This window comes from Primulina eburnea, chromosome 14 (assembly GCF_022965805.1).
Source record: "Primulina eburnea isolate SZY01 chromosome 14, ASM2296580v1, whole genome shotgun sequence".
Taxonomy (NCBI): Eukaryota; Viridiplantae; Streptophyta; class Magnoliopsida; order Lamiales; family Gesneriaceae; genus Primulina; species Primulina eburnea.
In genome coordinates this window covers 8,799,464-8,826,593 of record NC_133114.1, presented here as the reverse complement: position 1 = coordinate 8,826,593, position 27,130 = coordinate 8,799,464, and the positions used below count along the sequence as shown (strand labels likewise).

Here is a 27,130-nt window from a genome sequence, read left to right as displayed (position 1 = left end):
TATTGTATACTTAACTATTTAACTATTGTTTTTAAATTGATTTGATCAGTTCGAGCTGATATCAGTTCAGTTCTCACCATAACTGAACTCATACAAGCAAGAACTGATCCCCTCATTTCAGTTATTCAGTTCACACAAGTTAAAAGACTTTCAAATTAATCAGCTTTCTAAACGAAATATTATTTCGATTATTTTTCACTTGGTTTAAAACCAAACTCGATCTAATTCATCAGTGTTTACATTCTTAAAACTCGAGCTATTGTAGCTCATTGAGAATATTGTGTTTGAAACACCCTCGCAGGTGCTAGAACCGATCCATCAGACATCAACGAAGGTGAAAATATCATTAATTTCCTTCAAGTTAAAGTTCGAGCTTTGGACTTCATCGATTGTCCACGCACTCTCTAGTTTTATGCAACTATCTCAGTCAGCATCATCAAATCTAGGAGGGATCCAACCATCCAAAACTCGTTGCCAAGCCCTTTCTTCAATGGATTTAATGTAAACCCTAATATTGACTTTCCAAATAGCATAGTTAGATCCATCTAGAATCGGTGGTCGAAAAACAGAGTTAGCTGACAAACGCCCATTGCACTTTTGCATGTATAAACAAAAAAATAACCAGAATCAATCACGTAGTATATCAAGAGTTTTCTCTGATACCATTTGAAAGAGGTTTGTTTAACATAAAAGTGCAGAATAGTAAACTGTGTGGATGAGATTATGGTGCGGTGTGTCGGTGTTGTCAACACCGCTCATAACATGCAACAGAATTTATTATTTTTAACATGTAAACTTTGATAACTAGAAAAAGACATATTAAATAATGTACATGTATAAATACTTATATAATGCCTCATGCAAAAATTATCACTAGAAAACTTTTAAAACGCTTACAAAAACCAATACTAGAGCAAAGCATAAAAACTATATTCCTTGACAAACCAAGGAAATATATTACATATAAAATAACCCGATAAAATTACAGATGCAAATATTGTGTCGCATAAATCAAAAACCACCGAGACTCTTCAAGCAACACTCCAAACAAGTGTTGTCCTTTGAGTGTCTTCAACACGGATCAACAACATAGCAAATGATCAACCAATCACAGAAAACTTTCTGATCATTCTTCTCTGCCAGAACTCTACGTCGTGCATGTGACCCCCAAGCTCTCTATGTATATCCTTTATTTGACCTCCTCACCATTACATACAAGAGTACTATAATATATAGAAATAAAAGAGTTTTATTAGTAATGAACTCTTTTAAATAAGGATAACATATTTTAGAGATAAATACCAAATTCAACACATCCTCTAATATCTAGAGATTAAATCAAATCAAATTTCATAATCTAAAAAGATAAAATCCTAAATTGATATTATCAATCTAGCAAAATAAATAAGGAATAATATATTCCTTTCATATATAAGTCATGAAGCCATAAATTCTAGCTTATAAAAAACACATTTTGAATTGCTTTTCCAAAAAAAAAAAGAAGAAGTTTTTATAGCCAAATTAAACAATATACCTCTTAAGCGATCTTTCATTAATTAGTCCGTCTTAAAAATATAAGTTTTCTACTTTCAGAAAAAATATTGGTCACGTGGTTGTTAAACAAAGGTCAGAGTAAGATGTAATGTCTACATTATTTTGAAAACACATATAAGTTTGTTTAATTAAATCATTAAATGTTATGTTCACATGAATAGAAAATAATACGAAGACTTTATTGATATTCCATGTATATTTTATTTTCACATGGAAGAATTGTGCTATTGAATTATGTGAATTTCTTTTAAAAAGCTATGCTCTAAAGAACTATGAATAATCTACACTTCTATAATTTGAGCTTAAAATTTAGGATAAAATTGAATTAAGACAGAATAAATCGAGCAAGATTGACCGGAGAGAGGCAATTGCAAGAAATATGTCAAAAACATTGGACTTAGTAACCCATGCATGTGAGCTTTAATTATTGAGGTAATCGGCTTGATCTTGTCAATATATAGGTCCCAATATGGATAAAGCAATATTAATATATGGAGCCATAAATACTACTTTGGGACCATACGATTTGAAATTACACACTCTTTGAAAGCACATTTTTCTTAAAATGTGTGGGTTTTCTTGTGCGTTTTCAAATTATTGCATGTCTTTTTCTCTTTTAGAAAACAGAAGTAAAAGACAAAAGATATGGATAGCAAAAACAAAAACTAAAAATCCCGAAAATCCCACAGACTGTGTGGTTTATTTATTTTTATGTTTTGAAAGAAAAAATTTTAAGAAAGGATATAGTGATGAATTTGAGAATTATAAATATATTTTTTGAATTAATTTTTGTAGGTGTTAACAGTAAAATGCTTTAATTCAAGCAGTGAATTGCCGCTATTGTCCTTGCTGAGTCACTCATTCTTAAAACCATATTCAAAGAATCGAGCGGAAAAGCCTTAGCTTTTTCGTTTAGTATGCCGATTTTCCAGTCTCATGCCAAGTAAAAGGGCTTGCTCCAAACACATTGGTGGTACTTCATGTTGAATTAAAATCGATCATTTTTGAAAAAAAGGAGGTGGAAGATTGGTCCACGGGCTAATGTTTTACCTTTTTATGTTAAGTTTATAAACTGGCTTAGATATTTAGTTGTTTTCAATTTAAACCCATGATATTGCTCTGATACTAATTCTTAGGATCAGATTCTTACCACTACGCCAAATGTTATAGTTATTAGGCACAACTTCATTTTCTTATACTTGAGGCAGCGTAGAGACGCATACTAAGCAACATGTGAACATGAGAGGCTGCACATATTGGGTGCCGATGGGTCGGGTTATTAGCCTCTACAAGAAAATTGATTTATAATGACAAAAATTTAATGAGGGTACGAAAAATGGGTCACTAAAAACATAATTTTTGAAGTTATTATGAGGGTAAAAAAAACCATTATTAAAGAGTTAAATTATTAGTGACGAATTCTCAATTTCGTAGCTATAGATAACTAATCCCGTCATTATTTGATTACAAAAAAATTCCCCTCATAATTGCCTACAGAGTTTAGGCGCAATATATAAAATTATTTCCCTCCAACTACTCCTACAGAAGGCGCCTACACAATGTATTTTTATTTTTCATTATTAAAAAAATTAAAAATATCTTTTACCCCAAATACAATTATATTTCTCACTTTCAACAATTAATTTGTGTAAACCCTCCTCTCCCCTCCCCCTTCGACGTTTTTTCTCACATACTGATTTTTCTCGCCTCTCACAATCGCTTATCTCTCAATCTCGGTTCTCTCTCATAATCGGTGCGACTGAGAGAAGAAGAATCCCAGCGGCGGGGTTTGTGTAAGACGTGTAAGGTTGCCTCTCCCAGTGAAAAGTCGATTTGCACTCCGCCATCGCTTTTCTCCGAGAGAGGTTTGCGCTCATTCTGAATCTGAAATTTACTTTATTTTTTCGGTTACCTCTCGTTTCTGAACTAATTACCTTTTGAATATTTGCTCATTATTTTTTTATAATAAATTTATTTCCCTTTCTATGGCAGTGTATGGTAATTTACCATCTGAAAGCCAGTTGGAAGATTGGGAATTTACCGTTTCACAGCATTCAGCTGTTCCTCGAGGGATATTGGTACGCTTGTCTTTTCCCCTCCACAGATGTTCAATAAGAACAAATTATTTATTGAAATTCTTTCTATCATGCTCATCTATGGCGGAGAATCACTTATAAATCACTCTTTTCTTTTAACCACACATATTTTTTGCCTCTGTTACTCAATCTAATTCCTGTTAGAAAGAGATGGTATGTTTGCTCAATGTATTCCACGATGTTTTGCAGGATATTATACAGTCGATGCCCCATGATGCACAACCAATGGGTGTCCTTGTCAGTGCAATGAGTGCTCTTTCTGTCTTTCATCCAGATGCTAATCCAGCTTTAAGAGTAAGCCATTAGCTTGAGAATCCTAGTTTCTTACTGCCCTACTTCTCCTTTAATTTATCTGTTTTGCACAATTGTCCTTGTTTTGGAAGTTGAAGCTGAGAGACCAATCTCACTTCAAAGTGTGGGTTTTTTTAGCATGAATTCCAGGACCCCGCTTCCATACCATGGCATGGACACGTTGAAGATACTAACTTTTGGTTACATAGAATGTTTTTGTGACGTTCTGGGCTTTTAGAAATGTCGCTAGAATCAAGATTGAATAACATTTCCTTTTCTTAAAGTTCTTAAGCTGCTTGCATCCTTCAGAAAAGTGGCCATCTTTTTGTCTCTTTGAGTCTGGTAGACCATCATCTTATTGCTAGACATCTTATTTCCTTGATGTTTTTCAACTTATATCAGATTCATTTTGTATTTTGTTTAGGGGCAAGACTTATACAAGTCTAAACAAGTGTGAGACAAACAAATAGTACGCATACTGGGGAAGGTGATGTCTTTGTTCTTTACTTTTCAGTTCTAACAACAAATCTGTGACCGAGTTCATGACTAGATATTGTCATTCTTGTGAGAGAGACTATTGTTTCTGCATTCTTTGTCATATTTATCATGACTCTTGTGGTGACAGCACTAACAAACATTCTAATAATGCAGGCGCCAACTATAGCTGCTGCCGCTTATTTGAGGATGGCTGGTAGGCCACCGGTTCTACCATCTGGCAACCTTTCATACTCAGAGAACTTCTTATATATGACTGATTCATTGTACGACCTATTTTCTACCTTCTTTCCGAACCGTTTCAATATATTGGATTCATGATATATATTGGATTCATGATATTTGATTTACTTTCTGTTTTCACTTTCTTTTTCAAACCAAGAAAATATCCACTTCAATACAAAAATACATTGGCAAATGTTTATTTTTCAAGATTAAGATGCTTTATAACTGGAGGTTTTCATTATGCAACGAACAGGGGCAACAGAACTTATAAACCAAATCCTCGACTTGCTCGTGCCCTCGATATTCTTTTTGTATTGCATGCAGAACATGAAATGAATTGCTCCACTGCTGCTGCTAGGCACCTAGCTTCTAGGTTGTATCTTCCTGCTTGCCTGAGATGGAGAAAATCATTCTTTCAACTTTTAACTAACGTTATCTTTCTTGGTCAGTGGTGTTGATGTGTATACAGCCCTTTCTGGAGCAGTTGGAGCCTTGTATGGTCCCCTTCATGGTGGAGCTAATGAGGTATGAAGTATTTTAGTGCCCTTGTAGCTGCTCTTTCGACATCAACAAAGTTTTCACTGTTACTTTATGTTTGAATTACATCTTTATTTTAATTGATTTTTTCTATTTATGTTTTACAGATGACACGTTGCCTTAATCTGATTCGTGCTTCAAAGAAGATTAGAAGAATTCAAGCATTGATTAGGAAATTTGTCTATGATATTTTGAAGCAACTACTAAGTGATCACCATTTATGGTCCGCAAATATTTTTGTACTCGAAGGAGTAGATATTAGGAAATACTTCAAGTATCCATCAAAATGGAACTCATGTTTTGGAACAAATCGAAATTCTGTAAATTTTGAATATATGAATAGACATGGATGCCGTTGTTTATATAAAATATTTTGTTCAAAAAAATTACTTGTTCCATATTTCATATTTTATTAATAATGCCATCTTTAATATAATAACAAATTCATATCAAATAATTATTATAAATTTCATCACCATTCATTTTTTTTATGAGGGTAATAAATGATTTAATGTGAGGTAATTTCATAGTTAACTAGATTTTTAGTGAGGGGCTATAACTAATAATTATAGTAAATTTCATCAATAAATAACTATAGTGAGAGGTAATAATGATATCTGAGGGAGATGTGTTTCATTAAAATATTATTTAGTGAGAGGCAAAATGGTAGTATAATGACAATATTTCCGTCATTGTATATTCATTTTAATGAAGGTAGAATCTCATCGCTAAATATGTTTATAAACAATAATGACGGGATCTCATTACCGTCAGTAATTACGTTTACCTAGAGGGCAGTAATGAAGGTATTGACGGGAATTTTTCCCGTCATTAAATTAATTTATGATCGGTTTTTGACATTAATGACGACATTTCCCGTCACTATAGATCAATCTGCTGGCATTGTGTAATATTTCTTAGAGATCAGTCTTAGGATTTTTCTACCATCAAACTTGTCCTTAGTAGAGATATTATTACTCGTTAAAATCTAATATCACTCTTACGGAACACTTAGCTAAGCGGATCAAACGACACAATATCAGTAACTTGACACATGAGAACTTCTCAAGAGATCACTCATCTCAATAGTATACTCTCACTCATGAATGATCTGAACTTCTTCCACAACATTCCGACGCATTTTAGGTTTCGGACATGAGAGTAACCCAAAGTTAGATGGAAAAAAAAATCAATCATCAAATTAAAAGATAATAAATAAGAAACTACATAATTGACTTTTTTGTTCATAGAAGAAACACCATTTGAACTTTTTCCATTGAGCTTCAACAATTACCCTTGTATGGAGATTGATCACATGCCGTGATTGAGTCATTGTACTCTGATGCCTCATCCTGTTGGATCTGGTTTTCTACACGCCCAAACGCAGCGGAAGTTTTAAAATTTTAATTTTCTTTTGAAAAACAAAATAATTATGCTTTGGACGCTCGTATGATTTAACAAATTAAACATTCATAGGATGTTTAGAAAGTTATATCTTTGGTGAATTAATCACTGGACACCAACCGATCCGGTATTACAGATCTGGTTCTTGATGACGAACTTTCTTCAAAAAAATCCTTCTATCAAGTCCACGACTAGATAGTATGTTTCTCTTTCAAATTGCACTAGAGAATGAGAAAGAGATTTTGCGTAGGAGAAGATTATTTGAGAGACGGCTCAATATTTTTCTCTCTTGAAAAGGGTTGGCCGATTTTTTTTTTTTTTCAAAATGAGTGGAGGCTCACGAAGTGGTGTTGTGGTTGGTTAGGTTAGGGTTTGACTTTTCAACTTTATTTATAATTAACTTAAACCCTAATTACCTAATTAACATTAATGGACTTGATTTAATTAATTGGGCTAGTCCAACTAGTTTAATTAATTTAATCAAAGTCCATTAAAATTTTAATTATTTAATATGTTGGACTTGTACCCCTACAAGCCCATCAAACATATTATCCATCATATTTAATTTATTAATTAATCAACTCAACTTTTGAGCTTAATAAATTAAAACATTATAAATTCAACATTTGAATTTATTATTTAAATTATAAATTCAACTCCTTGAATTTTTATCACCTCCAAAATTTAATATTTAATAAACCCAACATTTGAGTTTAATAAATTAAATTCTCAAATTTTATAAATTCAACTACTTGAATTTATTCTCTCAAAATTTAATTATCATAAATTCAACTCCTTGAATTTACTATATAATATAAATTCAACTTCTTGAATTTATTCTCTCAACGGGAACATACGATCCAGTACTTGTGTGACCCTCAATGGTTCAGGGATACAGCTAGCCGTGGGTTCACAACTCTTTGTGATTCAGAATAGCATTTATTCTTATTCGGGCTTACCCTAGTTAGCCTCATTCTTTTCATCAACACCTTGATCAAGAATGTCAGAACTCATTTCTGATTGCACCAATCGGAACATGGTAAGAGCGTCTAGTAGCATCGCCCCATGATCCCCTAGGTATCACTGATAGTGCCTGCAAGAACCAGTCGATTATGATTAGCGTACAGTACGGTCCCTTCATCTCATATATCCCGATCGAATCTGCAATCATTGGTTCATCGAGGGTTGCATATTAATTCGATAACCATATGATAACTATAATAGTGGCATCGCGTGTACTATTTGGAGAACTCCTTCTCCAACGTACATCTCGTACTCTGGCCAGAGATTCCATGCACTGTTATTTCATTAGATCACATAGGATATCCACACCCGTAGGTGAGCGGTGAATCCCCGACTACAATGCACTGGCTCCTATATGTGTCGCAACTGTACCCAACCTCGCCATCTGATGACTCTCCTGGAGCCGGTAAACGAATCAAAGCACAGCCCTAGCATATAGAGCCTCAGTGTTGTCCCGGGTCGTAAGGACTAATGGTGTACAATCATAACCACGGACTTATCCTCTCGATGAATGATAACCACTTGGAAAGTCCGAGAGAGCGTTGTTCGGTATAATCATCATATGACTACCCATCTGCATGTTTGGACATCTCTATGTCCTTACCAAGAAACGCAGTACACAACATCACAGATGCTAGTCTCAAGCTCAAGCGACCTTTATCCATGTTTTAGGCGGCTGAATCGACTAGGAACGAATTTAGATTATACAATGTTTACAAACGAGTTTCAACATCGAATTACGATTCATTTGTATTAAAGTATAATCAAGGTCTTTATCTATGTTTGTTAACATGGGTATACAGATAAAGAAATAACAAACTATGAAATAATGAATTATATTAAAATAAAGATTGTTTATTACACTTGAGTCAATAAAATTCCTAGCCAACAGTTGGCTTGCAGGGCATCTACTCTAACACATCCCACATCCAACTATATCAGAGGAGTATTAGAATTAATCAATAAAAGCTTACAATATACCCATATACCAACTGGGTTAACAATTTTCATAATGCGAGAACAATATCGGTGGAGTCTCCAAGCAAAGGTGGGGTGACCGCCCCCTCAATTTGTTAGATGAAGAGCGTGTTTTGGTGGATCAATCTTCTTTTTTTTTTGTATAAAATTGGAGATGGTTCGATGATGATTGATTTTTATCTTGGAGCTGAGTATGAGACTTTATTCTCATCCTATTTTCACATGGATGAATTGTGCTATGAATTATATGAATTTCTTGGCGCTTCTTATTTCAAAGAGCTATGTTCTAAAGAACTATGAATCATAAACCACTTCTACAATTTGAGCCTAAAATGATAAGAAAATTAATATAACAGAACAGATCGAGCAAGATTATTGGCCGGAAAGGCAATTCCAAAACGAGTGAGTCTCATGTGAGACCGTCTCACGGATCATAATATGGAGACGGGTCAACCCTACCCATATTCAAAATAAAAGTAATACTCTTAGCATAAAAATGATACTTTTCAGGTGACCCAAATAAGAGATCCGTCACAAATAAGATCGTGAGCCGTCTCACACAAGTTTTTGACCTTTTCTACAAAATGTCAAAAACTTTGGACTTAGTCGCCCTTGTGAGCTTTGATCAGTTAGGTAATTGGCTTGATCTTTTGATCAATAGGTCCCAATATGGATAAAGTAATAATATTAACGTGTGGAGCCATAAATAATATTTTGGGACCATACAATTTGAAATTACATACTCTTTTGAAACACGTTTTTCTTGAATACGTGAATTTTGAAATTATTGCATGTCTTTTTCTTTTTATAAAAGAAAAGGAAAAATATAGAAGAAAAGAAGAGTAAAAAGTAAATTTAAAGATCACCAAAATACTACTTACTGTTTGTTTTATATATATATATATATATATACATATATATATATGTATAATTTTTTTGAAAGAAATTTTTTAAGAAGGTATTAACAGCAAAATGCTTTAAAATTTCAGGCAGTGAATTGTCGCTGTTGTCCTTGCTAGCTAATGTTTTACTTGTTTTCTATTGAGTTATAAACTGGCTGAGAGAGTATTTTATTGTATCTCATTTCATAATGTAATTGAAATTCTTCCGCAATATTCCGACACATTTTAGGTTTCGAACATGACAATAACCCAGAGAGAAGGAAAAAAATAAATCATTAAATTAAAAGATAATAACTAAAAAAGAACTTGCATATAAAAGACAAATGGCATTTTGTTAATAGAAAAAACACCATTTGAACTTCTGCGATTCAGATATATACAATAATTACCTCTGTATGAAGAGATATTACATATGGTGATTGAGTTGTTCTGCTTTGATGTCTCATCTTACATCGAATTATATCTGAAGATCAGTATTAGAATTAGTCAATAAAAAATTATAATATGCTCTTATAATAACTTGAGTTAACAATTTTCGTAAGGTAATTGAGTTGTTCTGTAAGGTCCGGAAATTCAAGCGACGTAATCTGATTGCATGCAAATCTAAGGTATTATTAAAAATACGTGATTAAATGTTTTAAATGCATATTTATTACATGATTTTATGATTATATGACATGGTTTACTAGAATTGCATAGCATAGGGATTTTTGAAGCATTCGATGCTCGAACGAAGAACGGAGATCAGAGACAGTTTAAGGAAAATAATTTTATTAAATAATTATTTTTTAATATATGATGTATTTAGTGGGGGACTTTCGAAAATAAGGATTTTATGATATTTTTACACGTCGAGCCATATTTTAAACCGGTAGTCAATTTTTAGCAAGATGGAGGGTTTTTTGAAGGCTCGAGTAATATTTTTGAAAACATAACAAAATGAAATATTTTACATCAATGTTACTGGGCCTAATGGGCTTGTTTTAGAAGATTTTTTTGGCCAAGCTCACTAAACCTTATGATTTTAAAACCTAGGCCCAATATTTACCCTTATTTCTACCCAAACTCACGCCCAACCCTAGCCTCCCTCCCCTCAACCTCACGGTAGAACACACTCACACACACCAGCAGCTTTTGATCGGTTTTTGCAAGAAAATTCAGTAGGTTTATTGTAATGACCCGAATCCTTGTTTTGAATGAAGTATTAATTAAGAGATAATTAATAATTTGTTAATTAAATATTATTAAGGAATTGATAATTCGGGATCAAGCTGTTGGGATCCACCGAATTTAAAAGGGGATAACCCGATCTACTTTAGATTACATTATCTCGAGAGATCCAACTAGACAAATGAGATTCTAACACATGACAGATAAGATTGATTCTGATTTTCTGAAATAGTCCGGATGCAACCTATAAATGGAAGCTGAATTCTTTTGTTTCCTACACCGCATTCTTCAGAGAGAGTTCTAGCCATATACCTTAGTTTCTAGTCAGTTTCTAGGGCACTTGGTGTCGGGAAGTTTTGGAGCTAGTGTCGACTCGACGAGGAGTCAGTGAACTGAGATCGAGACATCATCAGCGGGCTGACGAAAGACGCAGGTATAATTCTAAAGCCTTAAATAATGATTTAAGGATATTAGGGAGAACCTTGTAGCATGTTTGATCTGGTTTGATAGTGATTTCATTTTGTTGGTATTGTCTAAGTTCAGAGCTTTCTGTCATATTGTTTTAGTGAGGTACATGATGTACTGACTGAGATATCCAAGCGTAGTATACACACTTATATGCTGCATATTTATCTGTTCCATGATACATGTTTTACAGCTTTGGCATATTATTCATGATACATCATGTTGAGCATGATATATTTTGAGATATACCTCGTTTGTTAGGGCCGATCATCCCTATTCTGTATTGTGGACGATGGGACATCGAAAGCTACTGTGTCCGACAGGACTCGCGGGCTCTGATGACCTGGACATTGTAGGTCCACGTCTTGATGATGAGTGTAAGAGCCAAAACATGCCTAGGGCAGATCAGAGACTACACACTAAGGCGCCTCTAGACTGAGCATGAGATTCTTGACTTGATCCTTGATATCCGAGCATATTTCATTTCGCATGCATCATATCAGTTTGTAGACTCGTACAGTCTCGTATTGGACGATTGTCGCTCACATCTTTGTTTTCATCTTGGGCACCCCATTCCATGGAGCAGGTCTTAGGTTGGACGGTTCGGACGACCAGGGCAGTGGCTAGAGCAGTTGGGTTTTCGGTGGTGAACCAGTGGAGGTTTTCTGTGGTTTATCGTTTTCTCATTCAGAATTATGTTTTCGTTGTGGTTGTATTAATGTTTAAGATTGCTATTATTGTTTTGTTTTCTTTTGGGTCATAAGATGATTAAGTATTTAGTTTCCGCTGTTTAATTGTTGTTATTAAGTTTAATGTTGCATGTTTATTAGTTTGTTTAGTAGTGGCTCGGGTAAGGGCGCTACATTTATCTTCCCGTCCTCCAGTGTTTGTCTCTCGCTATATTGGATTGATTATTCGAGCGTTTAAATGCAAAGGCACGCCCTATACCTTCGTTTTCTCATCATTCACACCAATATGCATTCTTATGTGTGTTTGTGCATGAAAGATGACCGAACTATTGATATATGCATGTATGGATCGATTTTTTATGGCAAACATCCCATATTTCTTCTACGCATCATACGTTTTTGTACTGTTTGAAGGGCTGTCAGGTTTTGATGGTTGGGGGACGATCTACAGAAGGTTTAGAAAGGGTTTAGGTGGAAATATCAGACATGGAATGAGTTGTATAAGGGTGCGATCAAGTCTTCATGTTTTGGCTCGGCTTTGGTTCGATTGGTATTAGGTGTTGGGGCGGCTGTGCGTAGGTTGCCTTAGGCTGTGGGTCAGGCCCTGGTGGGTCTGAGTCGGGGTCCTAGATGGTCAATGAACGGTTGTAAGCATTCCATGGGTGATCGTGAGCATAGGAGTGAAAGTGGGCGCGTTTTGGCTTGTTCGGGTGGTCCGCGCACGTCTGCGTCCATTGAGTTGGGGATCATTGTTAGATCATCCAAGAAGGTCCAATCATGGTCTAGGAAGTTCTGGTTTGGTTCTGGTTTGGGTCTAGTCTTGTCTGGCTCAGGGCAAGGTCTAGTTTTTTTGGGTTGAACATGTAGTTAGGGTTTCAGGTTTTTGGTGCAGAAAATCCAGCAGCTATTCAGTCAAGTTTGAAGCTCCTAAACTTATGAATGAGGCTGCTTAAGGGCTGATCATGTGTGGTTAAGTCATGATTTAAGTTTGGGAAAGTTTGGTTGCGTTCCGGTTTGATTCGGGTTAAAATCGGGACTCGAGTTCAAGTTTTAAAACGAATTACACAATTTAATGCATGGGCTCAAGTTACGCCTAAGAAATGATCATAAGTATGTTTTAAGGTATTTTAATAAGTTTGGATGGATTTGTTCGATGTTTTAAGGTCCATGGGTATAATGGTCAAATTAGTGTTTCAGGGGCAAAATGGTCATTTTGCACTATATTGAGTTAGCAGTTCTGACAATACCCTGAAAACTGAAAAATATATGTTTAAAATTTTTATCTTTGAAAAATGCTGAAAATATGTTACATGCTTGGTTTCAAGAAAATGTATGCATATACATGAATTTTTATAAGTGATGAATATGATGACATGTTTGAAGGAGGTCACTTGGTTGTGATAATACAAACACAAACACGAATATGAAACATGTAATGCCAATGCTCGGTTGACAGTTGAGAGTGTCGTTGATGTCCCCACCGCCTGGTACCATGGTTATACGTAGATGGATCCATTGACCAACAGGTTGTTACGAAAGTCACAACTAATGATCTGAATTCAATAATGAAAAATGTATATGTTTACGATGACATGATATTAATATTTTTATTTTCAAGCTTTTGAAGATCATGAAAGTTATTTTAATTACAGTACTTTTCATTGTTGCATGATATGTATATGTACTTTGTTATAGCGGTTCAGGATGTGCTGAGTTTTTAGACTCACTAGGTGTGATTGATGCAGGTGATCATGTTGACGAGGAGACTGAGGGTGCTGAGACTAAGTGGACTAAGTTGGGGATGCATGGGAAACCCAAGGACCTTGTATTTTTCTGCATATTTTATGATTTTATGATGAGTATTATGATTAAAACAGTATTTCAAACATGCATGATTTTTATTCTTTGAGGATTGGTAGATTTTTACTAATAAGTTGATGTTTTATTTTAAATAGTAAATTTTTTCGTTGGTTACATTTTCAATATTTGAACTGCAGTCAATTTTATAAAGGAGTTAGTAAATTTTTTGTGTATGTTTCGAATTATACATATTTACGTGTATGTATTTTCGGTCAGCAATATTAATTGTTTTAAAAAAAATTCAATAGTTTAGTAGTAGACGTTTCATGTTGTACTCTGATGCCTCATCCTACATCGAATTATATATGAAGAGTATTAGAATTAGTCAATAAAAACTTGTAATATATTTCTATAATAACTTTAGTTGACAATTTTCGTAAGACGGAAATAATAAAGGTGGAGCCTTGGGGCTCATGTGGACATTGTCCCATGATAGAATGGATGGTCAAGATTTGCCCATGCATATATAGGACCCACATTTTTTTGGAAATTATATGTGTGTCAAGATCTTACCAGTTGAAATGAAGTGAGAGTAGTGCCCACATGGGTAGGATCTCAACTACCACTCACCAGGATCTAAAATATTAGTTTGATCTCGTTAATTTTCAACAAAAAGATCAAATACATCCTTTTTTTTATATAACTGGGCCAGAGATGATATCAGAGTCGAGATAAAATTATTTCAAATACACAAAATAATAATTATGGTGTAATTAAATGTTTGACGTGGATAATTTTCTCAAATAATATGGATTCAAACACAGGTTAGATTAATTATTTGCAGGAATTATTCCAATACTTTGGAATATTTGAAACTAGAAGATCCAACCACGGTTAGATATCAGGAGAAGGGTGGAACTTATCAAGTTCTAAAGTAAATTTATGATTTAGTCTAATAAGTTTATGGAAATAGTACCAGATTCCTCTAAACTCTCTAGAGATCTTAGGGAAATCCAAAAGAAGATACATAATTATGGTAGTGTGTTGTATTATTTACCACAAAAAATTGAAAAAATCCTTGAAAAACAAAAAAAAAAAAATTCTTGTAACATTAAAGTATATTTAAACGAGAATCTAAACTCTAGAACAACAAAAAATTTCTAGTAAAAGGACTTCGGCAGTAAGGTTACCACTATCCTTTGATATTGAACCCTTATTACACCAAGAGGGACGACCAAGATGATGCCAAAACCTTTAACCGATGAAGAAAAATGATCAATATAATTAAAAATATCTTTGAGAATAAATTAATCTGATGACAACTTTAGAAGGGACTGATTTCGATAATCTCCAAGACCTTACAGAATCTTTTACAAATATCATGGTTGTAGATCTAAAGATGAATACAACTAAGGTGAACAACCCACAATAACATTGTCATCTTCTAATGAACCACACAGAGAAAGTATGAGATCTCATAGTACAAATAAATGATAACCCTAGACAGATTTTAATGTTGGTGGAGTAGCACACCAAGCTAGAACCAGGTCAAAGAGAAGTCAAATTCTCCTGCAACAAATATCCTATGGGAAATGTGTTTTAGAACATATACATCTTTATGATGTTATGCTTAACCTTGATGTACTATACTTCAATAACAGAGAAGATCTCATAGATGATTGGAAATCAGCTATCAGAATAGCAGCAGAAACACGTGATCTCAACAAAGAATGATTTAATAAACCTTTAGAAATGAGTACTCTTGTATGATTAGTTAAAATTGCATGGTACATGAATTTGGTAAAAACAAAAGAGTCAGTCCTTGCCAGAGAATCTCTCAGTGAGATAGCTGGAAGAATGACTACCTGATCGAGCAAAACTTTCACTATAAAACTCTTGATCAAAATTAATAATATTCAAGCTCGAAATAATCGCAAGTGCACGATGTCAGATTATAATATAATTTTCTAGAATACAAGTATCGTTCCACTGGATACTGGAATTGACAATTATTATTTTCAATTATTAAATCTTTAGAAACAAAATTTGGATAATTGTTTTCTACTACTGCAATTAAATAAAAACTCAAAGATAAACTTTAAGAATTAAATGATGCAATATATAATCTAGAATGATTAATTAGAATTCAATTAAAAATGAATTTGTTGGGAATTTCAGTTCACCTACCCCTCGTTATTTACTTAATTCATTCTTGCCTCCATCTTTTCAGGAAGGATGCTAGAATCGGCTGCGATTATGCAGGATTATACACGAAAGGTCCCTTTTTGGTTAATTTATGCTTCCGACATGATTTCCTATTTAATTGAACATGCCCTCTCGAATTATGCAAAACTAACTATACTCAATGAAGTAATTAAACTTCTTTAGTTATTTATCAAGAGTGAACCACATATCTATCTATGAAATCCCCTAGTTTTCGCCCTACCGGACTATGATTTTCGACGCGTATCCAATTTCATATGTCTATGTAAATTGTAAATACACGGACTATGCTACTCGTTCCTAACACAAGCTATTCTCTCGAACTCACTCGCGATATAAAATTTGTTATTAAAGTTAGCTATGCTCTAACAACACGATAAAACAATAGCATAATCAAGAATAAACCAAAAATCGAAATATGAATTAAAAAATTGGTTTCGGGGTAGGTCCCCCTTAAATCCCAACAAAATTGAAAATTAACTATTCGACATCATAATTAAACTAAGTAAAACAATGTTTAAATAGGAGAAAATAAACTCGAAATACTAGACGTGACGAGATCTGCGAAGAACGGTGCCCGGAAATCTCGAAATCTTCAATCCAAGCGCAAAAATCCTCTCCAAGGCTTGTGGTGGCTGCTAGGTAATGAAAATCCCCCTACTGAATCGTCCAAATCCCTTCCATATCCCCCTCTCTTCAGAAATTAATGGAAGAAATCGGCCACAAAATCTTACCAAATTTAAGTGGCGCTCGGGTGGTAGAACTTATGTAACTTGCTCGTCAAGTGCGGCACTCGCGCTCGGGCGGTAAGATTCTCTCGCCCGAGCACCACATCCTCTAGAGTTTAGATTAACATCACATCTCGTGCCCGAGCGGTAAAATTCTACCGCCCGGGTGCCAACCTTTCTGCCCATTGTCCTCTTGGTTGGTACATTTTCGTCCCGATTTCAGTTTTCCAGTTAATTTACCTACAAATTCGTCACGTACAAGTGAGACACGAACAAATGCACATGCTTACTCTAAAACGAACAAAATGTAAACGAAATGTACGCATGCACAATGCAAACACACACAAAACTAATGCAATAAAATACGTAAAAATGACACCTATCAACCCCCTCATACTGACCTTTTGCTTGTCCTCGAGTAAAACAGGTCACAAACCATACCCAATACATGAAAAAAAAAACTTAAAGTAAAAGTACTAAAACAACTCAACCGATGGCGAAATAGTAAACTGACATCTCATGCCTCAGCGCGTTTTTGAACTTCATCCAATTAGTCAAATCACAGCATCCATTAACACCCCTTTTCAAAACACCACAAAGCATTTTTATTTTGCCAGAAAGTGTGGTCGTTTGTGCTATGTGTTTACTAGGTTGTGCTTCAGTTCGTTTTATTCGCAAATCATGTGGGTCGCCAAATCAATAATTCAACGCAAGTTTCTCTCTCCTGAGTTCTGTTTCTATTCGGGACCAACCAGTACACACAAAGTGGCAAAATTTCATAATTGTACAACAAGTAGGGAGTCAATATCCATAAGGGCTCAAGTGGTTCAAAAAGATTGGGAGTACGTAGATCATTTTCACTATGCATTTGTCAAAAAATTTATCTGACATTTCTCAACACCTTACATCTCCATCTTTTTAGCCTTGGGATAGGATTTCATCTCTTTTTGGCTCCCCCACACCTTACATCCCCTTTTGTTTCTCAAATTTTTTTTAAGTGCATAGTTTTCTCGTGCATACTCCCTAAGCTTGGAATATAGGGTATGTTCATTTATCTGGCCTAGATATGAATTTTTAGGTCTTATGCACGATTGGGATGAAGGGTATTTGAGGTATACTTTGATTTTTTACTCGAGTTTATGCTACTGGTCAGTCACTCCTTTCAACAGATAATCATTCAAGTTCTACTCGCATCTCATGTTTTTCAAGTTTCCTTCACATATTATTTTGAACGTAACTGTCATTCACACCACTACCAAAACCCACTATATGTGCATAAATAAAACTGACAGTTCATGCTACCGGGGTGTTAATAATGAGTGACAAGACTAAAAAACATGCAATTCATTAATCCAAAATCATCATCGGCTACCAACCTACTCGTTTCACCATCAAAGGGCACATATGCAGTAGACAAACGAAACGACCCCCTCATACTACGTGTGTGCAATGTCCCCATTGCACAAAAGACTGAAACACATAAATGCAAACACGGATACAGAACGCATTAACACATGCAAAAAGAAATGACAGAATGAAACAACAATAAGAACACAAAAATAATGCAGTAAACAAGGAACCAAAAGAATGGGAACAATAAACTTCCCCGCATCCTTATCATGTTCCGGTGGTGGCACTCCTGGTGCATCCCCCTGCTGATGATATTCATATTGAAAATGGTAAGGGGGAACGAACAACGAAGGTGATGGTATGGTCCCTGTTTCTACGCCCCCTTGGAAGAGCATCGTGCACATCATGGACTCGATATAAGCAAAGTGTTCATTGAATCTCGCGTTGACGAGATCCTGGTGAGTCATAAATGCGAGAGTCTCATCCATTTTTTTGTTTGGGACCGCCTTCGGGGCTGGGAGCGACATGGGGCGACGGTGCTCGATCCACCGGCATCCCCCTCAAGAGCGAGGAAGTCTGTCTGTCTTTTCGCGCTCTTACACTGCATGTCCTCCACACAATTGGGCTTCATCGGTTGCAACAATTCCTCCTCATCCCGGAAGACAACCCCTGCCCTGGCATACAGCTCTGATATGATAGTGGGAAAGAAAAGCCCGATGTGGCTGTTACGAATGCTCGCCATGATTTGAGATTTGATAAGTTTGCCCAAGTTGATGACATAGTCCTGCGATAAAGCATAAAGCACCAATGCCAGCTACTTTTGTACCTCACACTTGTGTATCGCTCTTCAAAACAACTCGGTGGCCCCCCTACTGGTTTCTTGGTCTCCCCTGGAAGACACAAAATCCCGAATATCTCACTGTAATCAGGGGCAGCTACCAATGCCTCAAATGCAGAATCATCAACCTCAGCCGTTTCTAAAAAGGAGTTAATCGTGATAGAATCAAATGGCACAAGCGGCCCTCGAACAAAAGCCTTATCGTACGTCCTCTCACCCGCATTGGCATAGAATTCCATAACTATTGAAACCACCGCCGCCTTGGGTTGTTCGCCAAATTTTTCCCATCCCCGATTCTCCAAACCCACAATAGGTGCCAAGTATCTATCCTCCAATTTCTTACGGAATTCCCTCTCGACATTCGGGTTTCGATGAATTTTTGCATGCTCATACCGAGCCCGAGCCGTCTCATTTACAAATCGAGTTCTATCAAAAGACAAAGATGAAGAGGAGCTAGGAATACCTTTCAGTTTCTTGGGTGCCATGGTAGTAGATGACGGAGATGGTGGATGAGCGTGTCTTGTAGAAGATGACCGGAGAGCGGGAGATGCTTGATGCTTAATGAAGAATGTGCCCACGATGCTTGAATCCTGATGTGGGAGTGAATTTGCTACAAAAAAACGAAAAGAGATCGAAATTTTGTGTTAAAATTTGAAAATTGGTGTGCAGAATGGGGGAAGGGAAAGGGGATTCGTGATTTATTGTGCAGTCGCGCCCGAGTGGTAAAATTTTACCGCCTGAGCGCCGAATGCACTTGAAATTTGTTTTAGGCAGTGGCGTTCGTGCTCGAGCAGTAAAATCTTACCGCTTGGTCGCGAAAACTCTCCGGATTTTCCTTTTTTTTTGTTTTTTTAATTTTTTATAAAAAAAATTTTCTAAAAAAAGAAATAAAGAAAGTAAAATAATAAAATCGAATTAAGTACAAGATAAGGGAAGTGATGTAGTTCTCAATTTATAGTCGAGTAGCTTGACTATCGGTCAGTCTCACTTCAGATTGTCCTGGAACCGGGTGATTCCAAGTTGTGGCCAATCGTGCCACCCATGTAGTGCTTCATATGTTGGAATTGACCGTAAATTTCCCATCCTTTCCATCTTGCAGTTCTACAGCTCCTGATGGGTATAGTTTAGAAATCACAAATGGACCAGACCATCGCGATTTCAATTTTCCGGGAAACAGTCGCAACCGAGATTTTTAGAGTAGGAAATTTTCTCCTTCCTTGAATTCTCTTTCGATGATTTGCCTGTCATGCGCCCTCTTTGTTTTCTCTTTGTATGATAATGCGAGATTATATGCTAGATTCCGAAATTCTTCCAACTGATCCAATTGAAGTAGACGTCTTTCACTTGCATCGGTAAAGTTAAAGTTTAGTGCTTTTGTTGCCCAGTATGCCCGATGCTCTAACTCTACAAGGTAAATGACATGTTTTACCAAACAGTAGCCTATATGGTGTAGTGCCTATAAGTGTTTAAAAGCAGTTATATATGCCCAAAGAGTATCATCTAACCTTACAAACCAGTATTTCCGATGACACCTACCAATTTTTCCAAAATCCGCATGATCTCTTGGTTAGACACTTCCACTTGACCACTCGTCTAGGGGTGATAGGGGGTAGAGATTTTATGCGTGAGACCATATTTACTCAAAAAATTTCAAATAGTTTGTTGCAAAAATGGGTGCCACTATCACTAATGATTGATCGCGGTGTTCCAAATCTGTTAAAAATATTTTTCTTTAAAAATTTCAGAACCATTTGAGCATCATTAGTGGCATATGCTTCTGCCTCTACCCACTTAGACACATAATCAACCGCAACCAAAGTAATTTTTTTCGTGAACGAACTGGGAAACGGCCCAATGAAGTCTATCCCCCACACATCAAAAACCTCACACTCAATTATATTTTTTAATTGAATTTCATGGAGGTTAGAGATGTTACTTGTCCGCAGGAATTTATCACAGGCAAGCACATAAGAACGAGCATCTTTAAATAGAGTTGGCCAATAAAAGTCACATTCGAGTACCTTGGATGTCGTTCGTGTGGGTCGAAAATGACCACCTACCTCGCGGTCATGACAATGACTTAGAATCAATCCCATTTCTTCCTCCGCTACACATCTCCGTATCATTCCATCTGCACATATTTCGAACAAAAACGGTTCTTCCAAAAAATAATAGTTCACGTCCGAAAAAAATTTCTTTCTTTGGTGAAACGTTAAATTTTGGGGGTGGGGGGGGGGGGGTGAGCCTATAGTAAGAAAATTCGAAAAGTTCGCAAACCATAGACAATTTTTCACCACTAGCTGCTGTTCATCCAGAAACCAATCATCTATCTCATCGTTTTCACAATTTTCACTAACATGCTCAAGCCTAGAAAGATGATCAGCTACCACATTCTCTACACCTTTTGTTATCTTTTATTTCGAGGTCAAATTCTTGGAGAAGTAATATCCACCTAAGCAATCGTGATTTGGCCTCTTTCTTGGCAAGAAGCTATTTAAGGGCAGAGTGATCAGTAAACACAATTACTTTCGACAAAACAAGGTATGAATGGAACTTGTCAAGTACAAATACTATCGCAAGTAACTCTTTTTTAGTGGTGGCATAATTTAATTGTGCTTCATCTAGAGTCTTACTTGCATAGTATATAGTGTGAAATACCTTGTTCTACCTTTGGCCCAGGACATCACCAACTGCAGTATCACTGGCGTCGCACATTACCTCAAAAGGCAGATCCCAATCCGGTGCCACCAACACAAGGAGCTGTCACCAAGCACTCCTTCAGGTTCTCATATGCCTGCAAACAGTCAGAAATAAAATCAAAAGGCACTTCTTTCACAAGTAAAGAAGATAGAGATTTTGCAATTTTAGTAAATCTTTGATAAAACGCAGATAAAAAACGGCGTGGCCTAGAAAACTTCTAACTCCCTTTATTGAAGCTGGTGGTGGTAGGTTCTTGATGACTTCCACTTTATATTTGTCCACCTCAATCCCTTGTTCCGAAATCTTATGCCCTAGGACAATTTTCTCTTGTACATGAAGTGACACTTCTCCCAATTCAGCACCAGGTTCGTCTCCTCGCACCTCCTCAATACTGAGCTCAGATTCTGCAAACACTCATCAAACGTTGCATCAAAGATAGAAAATTCATCCATAAATATTTCAAGAAAGGTTTCAATCATATCATGGAATATAGCAGTCATGGAACGGTGAAATGTAGCAGAGGTATTAAAAATAGCAAAAGGCATACGACGGAAAGCAAAAGTCCCATAAGGACAAGTGAAAGTTTTTTTCTCTTGGTCCTCAGGTGCAATATTAATTTGATTATACCCCGAATACCTATATAGGAAACAGTAAAACTCATGCCCCGATAGTCTCTCTAACATCTGATCAATAAAGGGCAGGTAAAGTGGTTCTTACGGGTGTCATCATTCAACTTTCTATAATCAATACACACTCTCCACCTCGTAACAGTCATCGTGGGAATAAGTTCATTCCTTTCATTACTCATCACCGTAATCCCACCTTTCTTAGACACACACTGGACAAGACTTACACATGCACTATCTGAAATAGGAAATATAAATTTGTCCACCTTCACCAGGACGTCCTCTATGACTCCTCGCGGGTATTTGACAGATCTGCCTGCTATTTGCAAGGACATCCTGTTGGCTTAGGCACTCCCAATCCGAGTTTCCTAGGCTCTCCCAATCCGATTTTCTTGAATACAGATAAAGGTATAAGATTAATGCTCGCACTAAGATCACACAAATATTTATGAAAAAAAATATCACCAACTATGCAAGGAATAGAAAAACTCCCTGGGTCTTTTAGTTTCGGTGGGATCTTGTTTTGTACAAATGCAGAGCAATTCTCATTCAAGTTTATCGTCATGTTATCCTCCAACTTCCTCTTATTAGCTAAGATGTCTTTAAGAAATTTAGGCATAGCTTGGTATTTGCATCGGGGAATCAGAAAAAAACAATATTAATGTGCAATTTCTTAAATAATTCTAAGAACTTACTGAAAGTTTCGCCTTTTTAAATGCCGAAGGGAAAGGTGGAGGGACAAAAATTTTAGATTGTGCATTGGGTGCGGGTGTAGATTTAGAAGACTTACCTGTGGATGGGTCAGCCGCTCCTTTTCTTTGATCTTCTTTCTCTTTCTCTTCTTGTTCAAGAACTTTTCCGCTCTTCAACGCTATGGTTTTCACTTGCTCTTTCGGGTTAGTTTCTGTGTTGCTCGGCAAGGTGCCCGGTACTCTACAAGTGATCATTTTAGCCAACTGAGCTATTTGATTCTTCAAGCCCTTTATTGATGCATCCTGGTTCTGCAATCTAGTCTCAGTGGCTGAGATGAACTTGGTCATCATTTGCTCCAAACTAGACTTTTCATCTCGAGGCTCAGGTAGATACATCGGTTGCTTATTATACTGCTGTTGTAAGGCCCTGTATTTAATTATCCGGTAATTTGGCATAATTAGAATAATTATTGAGTTTAAATTAAAATAATTATTTATGCAAAATAAATTTTAGAAGTGTGTTAAAAATATGTATTTTAGAATATCGGAGAATTTAACGATATAAAATACATATAGAGTTTAAATAACATACGAGAGCAAATAAATAAAGACCGGGATAAATGGGCTTGAGTTACTATTTTAGTGACCAAATACACAAGATATATATATACACATATACATACACATAACTTACCAAATAAAAGAGAAAAGAAACGAGAGAAGAAGGAAAAGGAAAGAAAGAGGAAACCCATTCCCGTCACTTGTGTAGCGGCTGCGGGAAAATCGCGATATCTCCTCCGTCTGGCGTTCAAATCTCGATCGGTCTGAAGGGGTGTCTTTCTAACATCCTAAGCTTCAATTCAAGTTAGAAATCGCGAAGTTTGAGCGAGGATTCAGGTAGATCGAAGCTGCTGTTCGTGTGCTCTGTTTCTGCGAGAATTCTTCCGATTTTGGGTGAGAGTTTTTGGGTTGCTGCGACTTTTGTATTTTGAATTTGTAGAAATGACTTAAAAAGGACTTGTAGTTCTGTTTGTTAGATTTCTATAGCCGCTAGAATCATCATATTTGGATAAGAAACGGAATTGATATGATTTTTCTACCAAAAGGTGTCAAATCGAATTTTGCAAGTATGCTGTGCCGAACACCTACTGTAATTCGGGTTTTTGGCATGTTTGCACTCGGATTCTGGGTTTTCGGTTAAAAAGAAAGTTTTAGAGCTATATGTTTTCTTCATAATGATATAAAATTCGTTAAATTCCATTAATAATTGAGCAAGTTATGCTTGTTTTTCTGGAACTGCTCAGTGTGTGAGATTCTGTCCGCGAATTCGTAAGTAGCAGTGTGTTCTTGGAAATTCTGAGCTTTATCTACTGAGATTCTGAAGATGGTTTAAACTGGAGAAACTTAGATAATTGAGTATCTTTCATTTCCAATTGGCGAATAGTGATTTGAGTTAATATTCAGCGAGATATGAATTTTATGCACTTTTGTGCCAATCGGACATTGGTGTGGAATGTAGTTTTCACGATCGGCTTATTGTGGTTTTGTTTAGGCCGAGAGTCTTGAAGTGAAGTTGATATTGGAGTTTCAAGTAGTATAGGTATATTACAGCTCGGTAACATACGACGGTAAAGCATAAATTATGTTTAATTTTAATTCTGTGTTTCATGGATCGTGTGTTTGACTTGTTGACTGTTGTAAATTGTTGAATGCCTTCGTTGTGATATATGTTTATGTTTATGACATATTATTGGCATTTAGCATTGGGCATACAGTTATGACATTCATATTAATCCCTATCGTTCTTGTTAGCCATTGTTGATATCAGTTGTTATCTGGCACTGTTGTTTATCTAGGGATCATTGTGTGGCTGATAGGCCTATACACATGATACTGTAGATGTGATTGAACAATCCCATGGTTAGTGCAGCCTTTTGAGGTGAGCGCTGGGATTGTGTCATCTAGTTCGTTCTGTTGTACCATCCTGTTATATCGTATCAGCTGTATGGAGGCCGAGTCATGGGTGTTATTCAGCATAGCTTGGCATACCTCGCATACTTGGCAGGGCGGTTTAGCTGCATGACGATGTAGCTCCTGTGTTGTTGCTCGAGCATTATTCCAGTTGTTATCATACCGTTTGTTGGCTCCTGTTATCCCGGTTATTCGTTGAGCCTTTCATGCATTGCATATTACATTTCATTATATGATTATGCATGATTTATGTTATTGTTGTTATAATTGAACTATTTCATACCAGAATCATAACCTCAGTTGTTTACTGGGGGGCTGCTGTGGTTGTTGTTGGACACCATGGTAGATCTCCCGAGTCGTTTTGCAGCATCAGGCCGAGGTTCCGCCTGTGGAGCTCGGGATTGAGGTTGGATTGCTTGGTTCTGTTCAGTGGAGTCTCCCAGTTAGTTTATATGTATGTCTTGAGTTTGTTTCAGAATTGTATTATACTTTATTTGTCGGGGAGATGCCCCTCTGTATTGATATTTGGTTGTTCTGGTTATGTTCTGAGGCGACTTTGTGATATTCTTGATTTGTTGAGTATTTGGTAAGTTTTAAATTATGTTTAGTCCTGGCCAGTGCGGCTATAGGTTGTTGACTTTGGTTGTTGTTTTAATGACTCTAGTTGGAGTATATTTTGATATAAACTGTTGTTTGAGTTTTCGGGATGTCCTACTTACGGGGAGGTCATGCCGAAATTTTTCTAGGCCCTGAGGTCCGTTTTAAAGTAATTTAAACCTTTTTCCGCTGCAGCTTTAAGTCAAACCATTATTGTTTGATCATTAATTGGCATTAGAGTAAATGGGCCTCACATCTGTTCTCCTTGGGGTCGATTCTGACTGCTTTGACCACCCCATGAGAAGTTTGGTTGTTGCCTCCACCAGGGTTGTATGTATTCGAATAAGGATCATTCCTCGGACGGTGCAGGACCCTTTTCGGTGATATAACTGATTTGCTCAGAATTCAAAGAAGAAGTTTTGTTTATAGACGTTGGATTCAAAGCTTTCTATATATAAGGATCAACCCTATATAGAAAAGAGCGATCATCATCAAGCAACACATTCTTCCAAGCAATTTTAGAGCAATCAAAGAACTACTCGTTGTCTTAAAATCTAAACATACGGAAAAGCAGCACACTCGTTATAGCAATTATCTAATCTTCTGAGATCATATTGTTCTGCTGTTTCATTATCTCTTCACAATCTATTCACGTTACTATATCTTGTTGAGAATATTTTGTAATATGGAAAAAGAGTCTTTTTCAGAACCTTGTTGTATTCATTCTATTGTTTGTGAAACAAAGAGTTGCAGTCGGCTAAGGGTAAGTCATACTGAAGTGGGTGTGTACAAGAATTGTACTGTAAAAATAAAAGTCTTTTAGTGATATCTTCTGGAAACAGAAGAAGGGGAGACGTATAAGATTTCATCTTCAAACTTCAAGAAACAACCACTGTCTATTGCCTACTGTTTTATTGTTTTTACCCCATACCATTAGATCGTTTCCGCACTTATTATTATGATCTGCTGGCAGTGTTCTAAAAGGCGCCGCCTAGCACCGCCTAGGCGGCGCCTAGGTGGTGGGCGGTTGCCCACCGCCTCGATTTTTGGCTGGGCGACGGGGCTGATGGTCGCCGCCTGGGCGGATAGCGCCTAGGCGGATTTGTTTTTTTTAAAAAAAAAAAAATTGGGCCTTTAAAATCTTACTTTTTATCCAATGTTCAATGTTTTCAAATGGGCCTAAGAGAGGAATGAGAAGCACCACCATTAGGAATTGAGTTTGAATCTGATACAGAAAAAGTGTTGGAAAAATATGGAGATGAACAAGAAGAAATAGATGTTTAGACTTAATATCTATATATTTTGTCGGAAAAATGTTGAAGTATCATGGATAATACGAAGGTTGTAGCAAACATATGATAGTGATTGACCAATATTAGTAATATATAAAAACGTATTAATATCTATATACAAAATATTATTAATTTATTATTGCATAGAAAATCATAGTTTTAGACATAAAAATTGTATTTTATAGTAAAACTCGTATATGTCACAAGATTTTTGGGCTTAAAAAAAAAACCGCCTAGGCAGCCGCCTAGGCCCCGCCTAAACGCCTAGGCGCTAGGCGGTAAGTGACCGCCCGCCTACCGCCTACCGCTTTTTAGAACACTGTCTGCTGGATAATTATTCGAACAAGATTAGTTATAATCTCTAACAGGATTCTAGGACCCTCTACAAAAACGTCCAACAAAAGAACGAGGTTATTCCCCCCTCCCCCTCCCCCTCTAAACTCTACATCGATCCCCAACACAAACATCAGCCAAAATTGGCCTT

General features: G+C 36.3%; 1 protein-coding gene across 1 annotated transcript; it reads left to right on the top strand.

Moving 5' to 3' along the window:
• The first annotated feature begins 3,198 nt into the window (after positions 1 to 3,198).
• On the top strand, positions 3,199 to 6,522 carry LOC140811142 (uncharacterized). Its single transcript, XM_073169014.1, has 9 exons — positions 3,199 to 3,419; positions 3,547 to 3,632; positions 3,840 to 3,944; positions 4,366 to 4,428; positions 4,593 to 4,702; positions 4,915 to 5,034; positions 5,111 to 5,186; positions 5,306 to 5,552; positions 6,449 to 6,522. The coding sequence occupies exons 5-9, from the start codon at positions 4,626 to 4,628 to the stop codon at positions 6,520 to 6,522; spliced, it is 594 nt and encodes a 197-aa protein (XP_073025115.1). The 5' UTR covers positions 3,199 to 3,419; positions 3,547 to 3,632; positions 3,840 to 3,944; positions 4,366 to 4,428; positions 4,593 to 4,625.
• Positions 6,523 to 27,130: the final 20,608 nt, after the last annotated feature.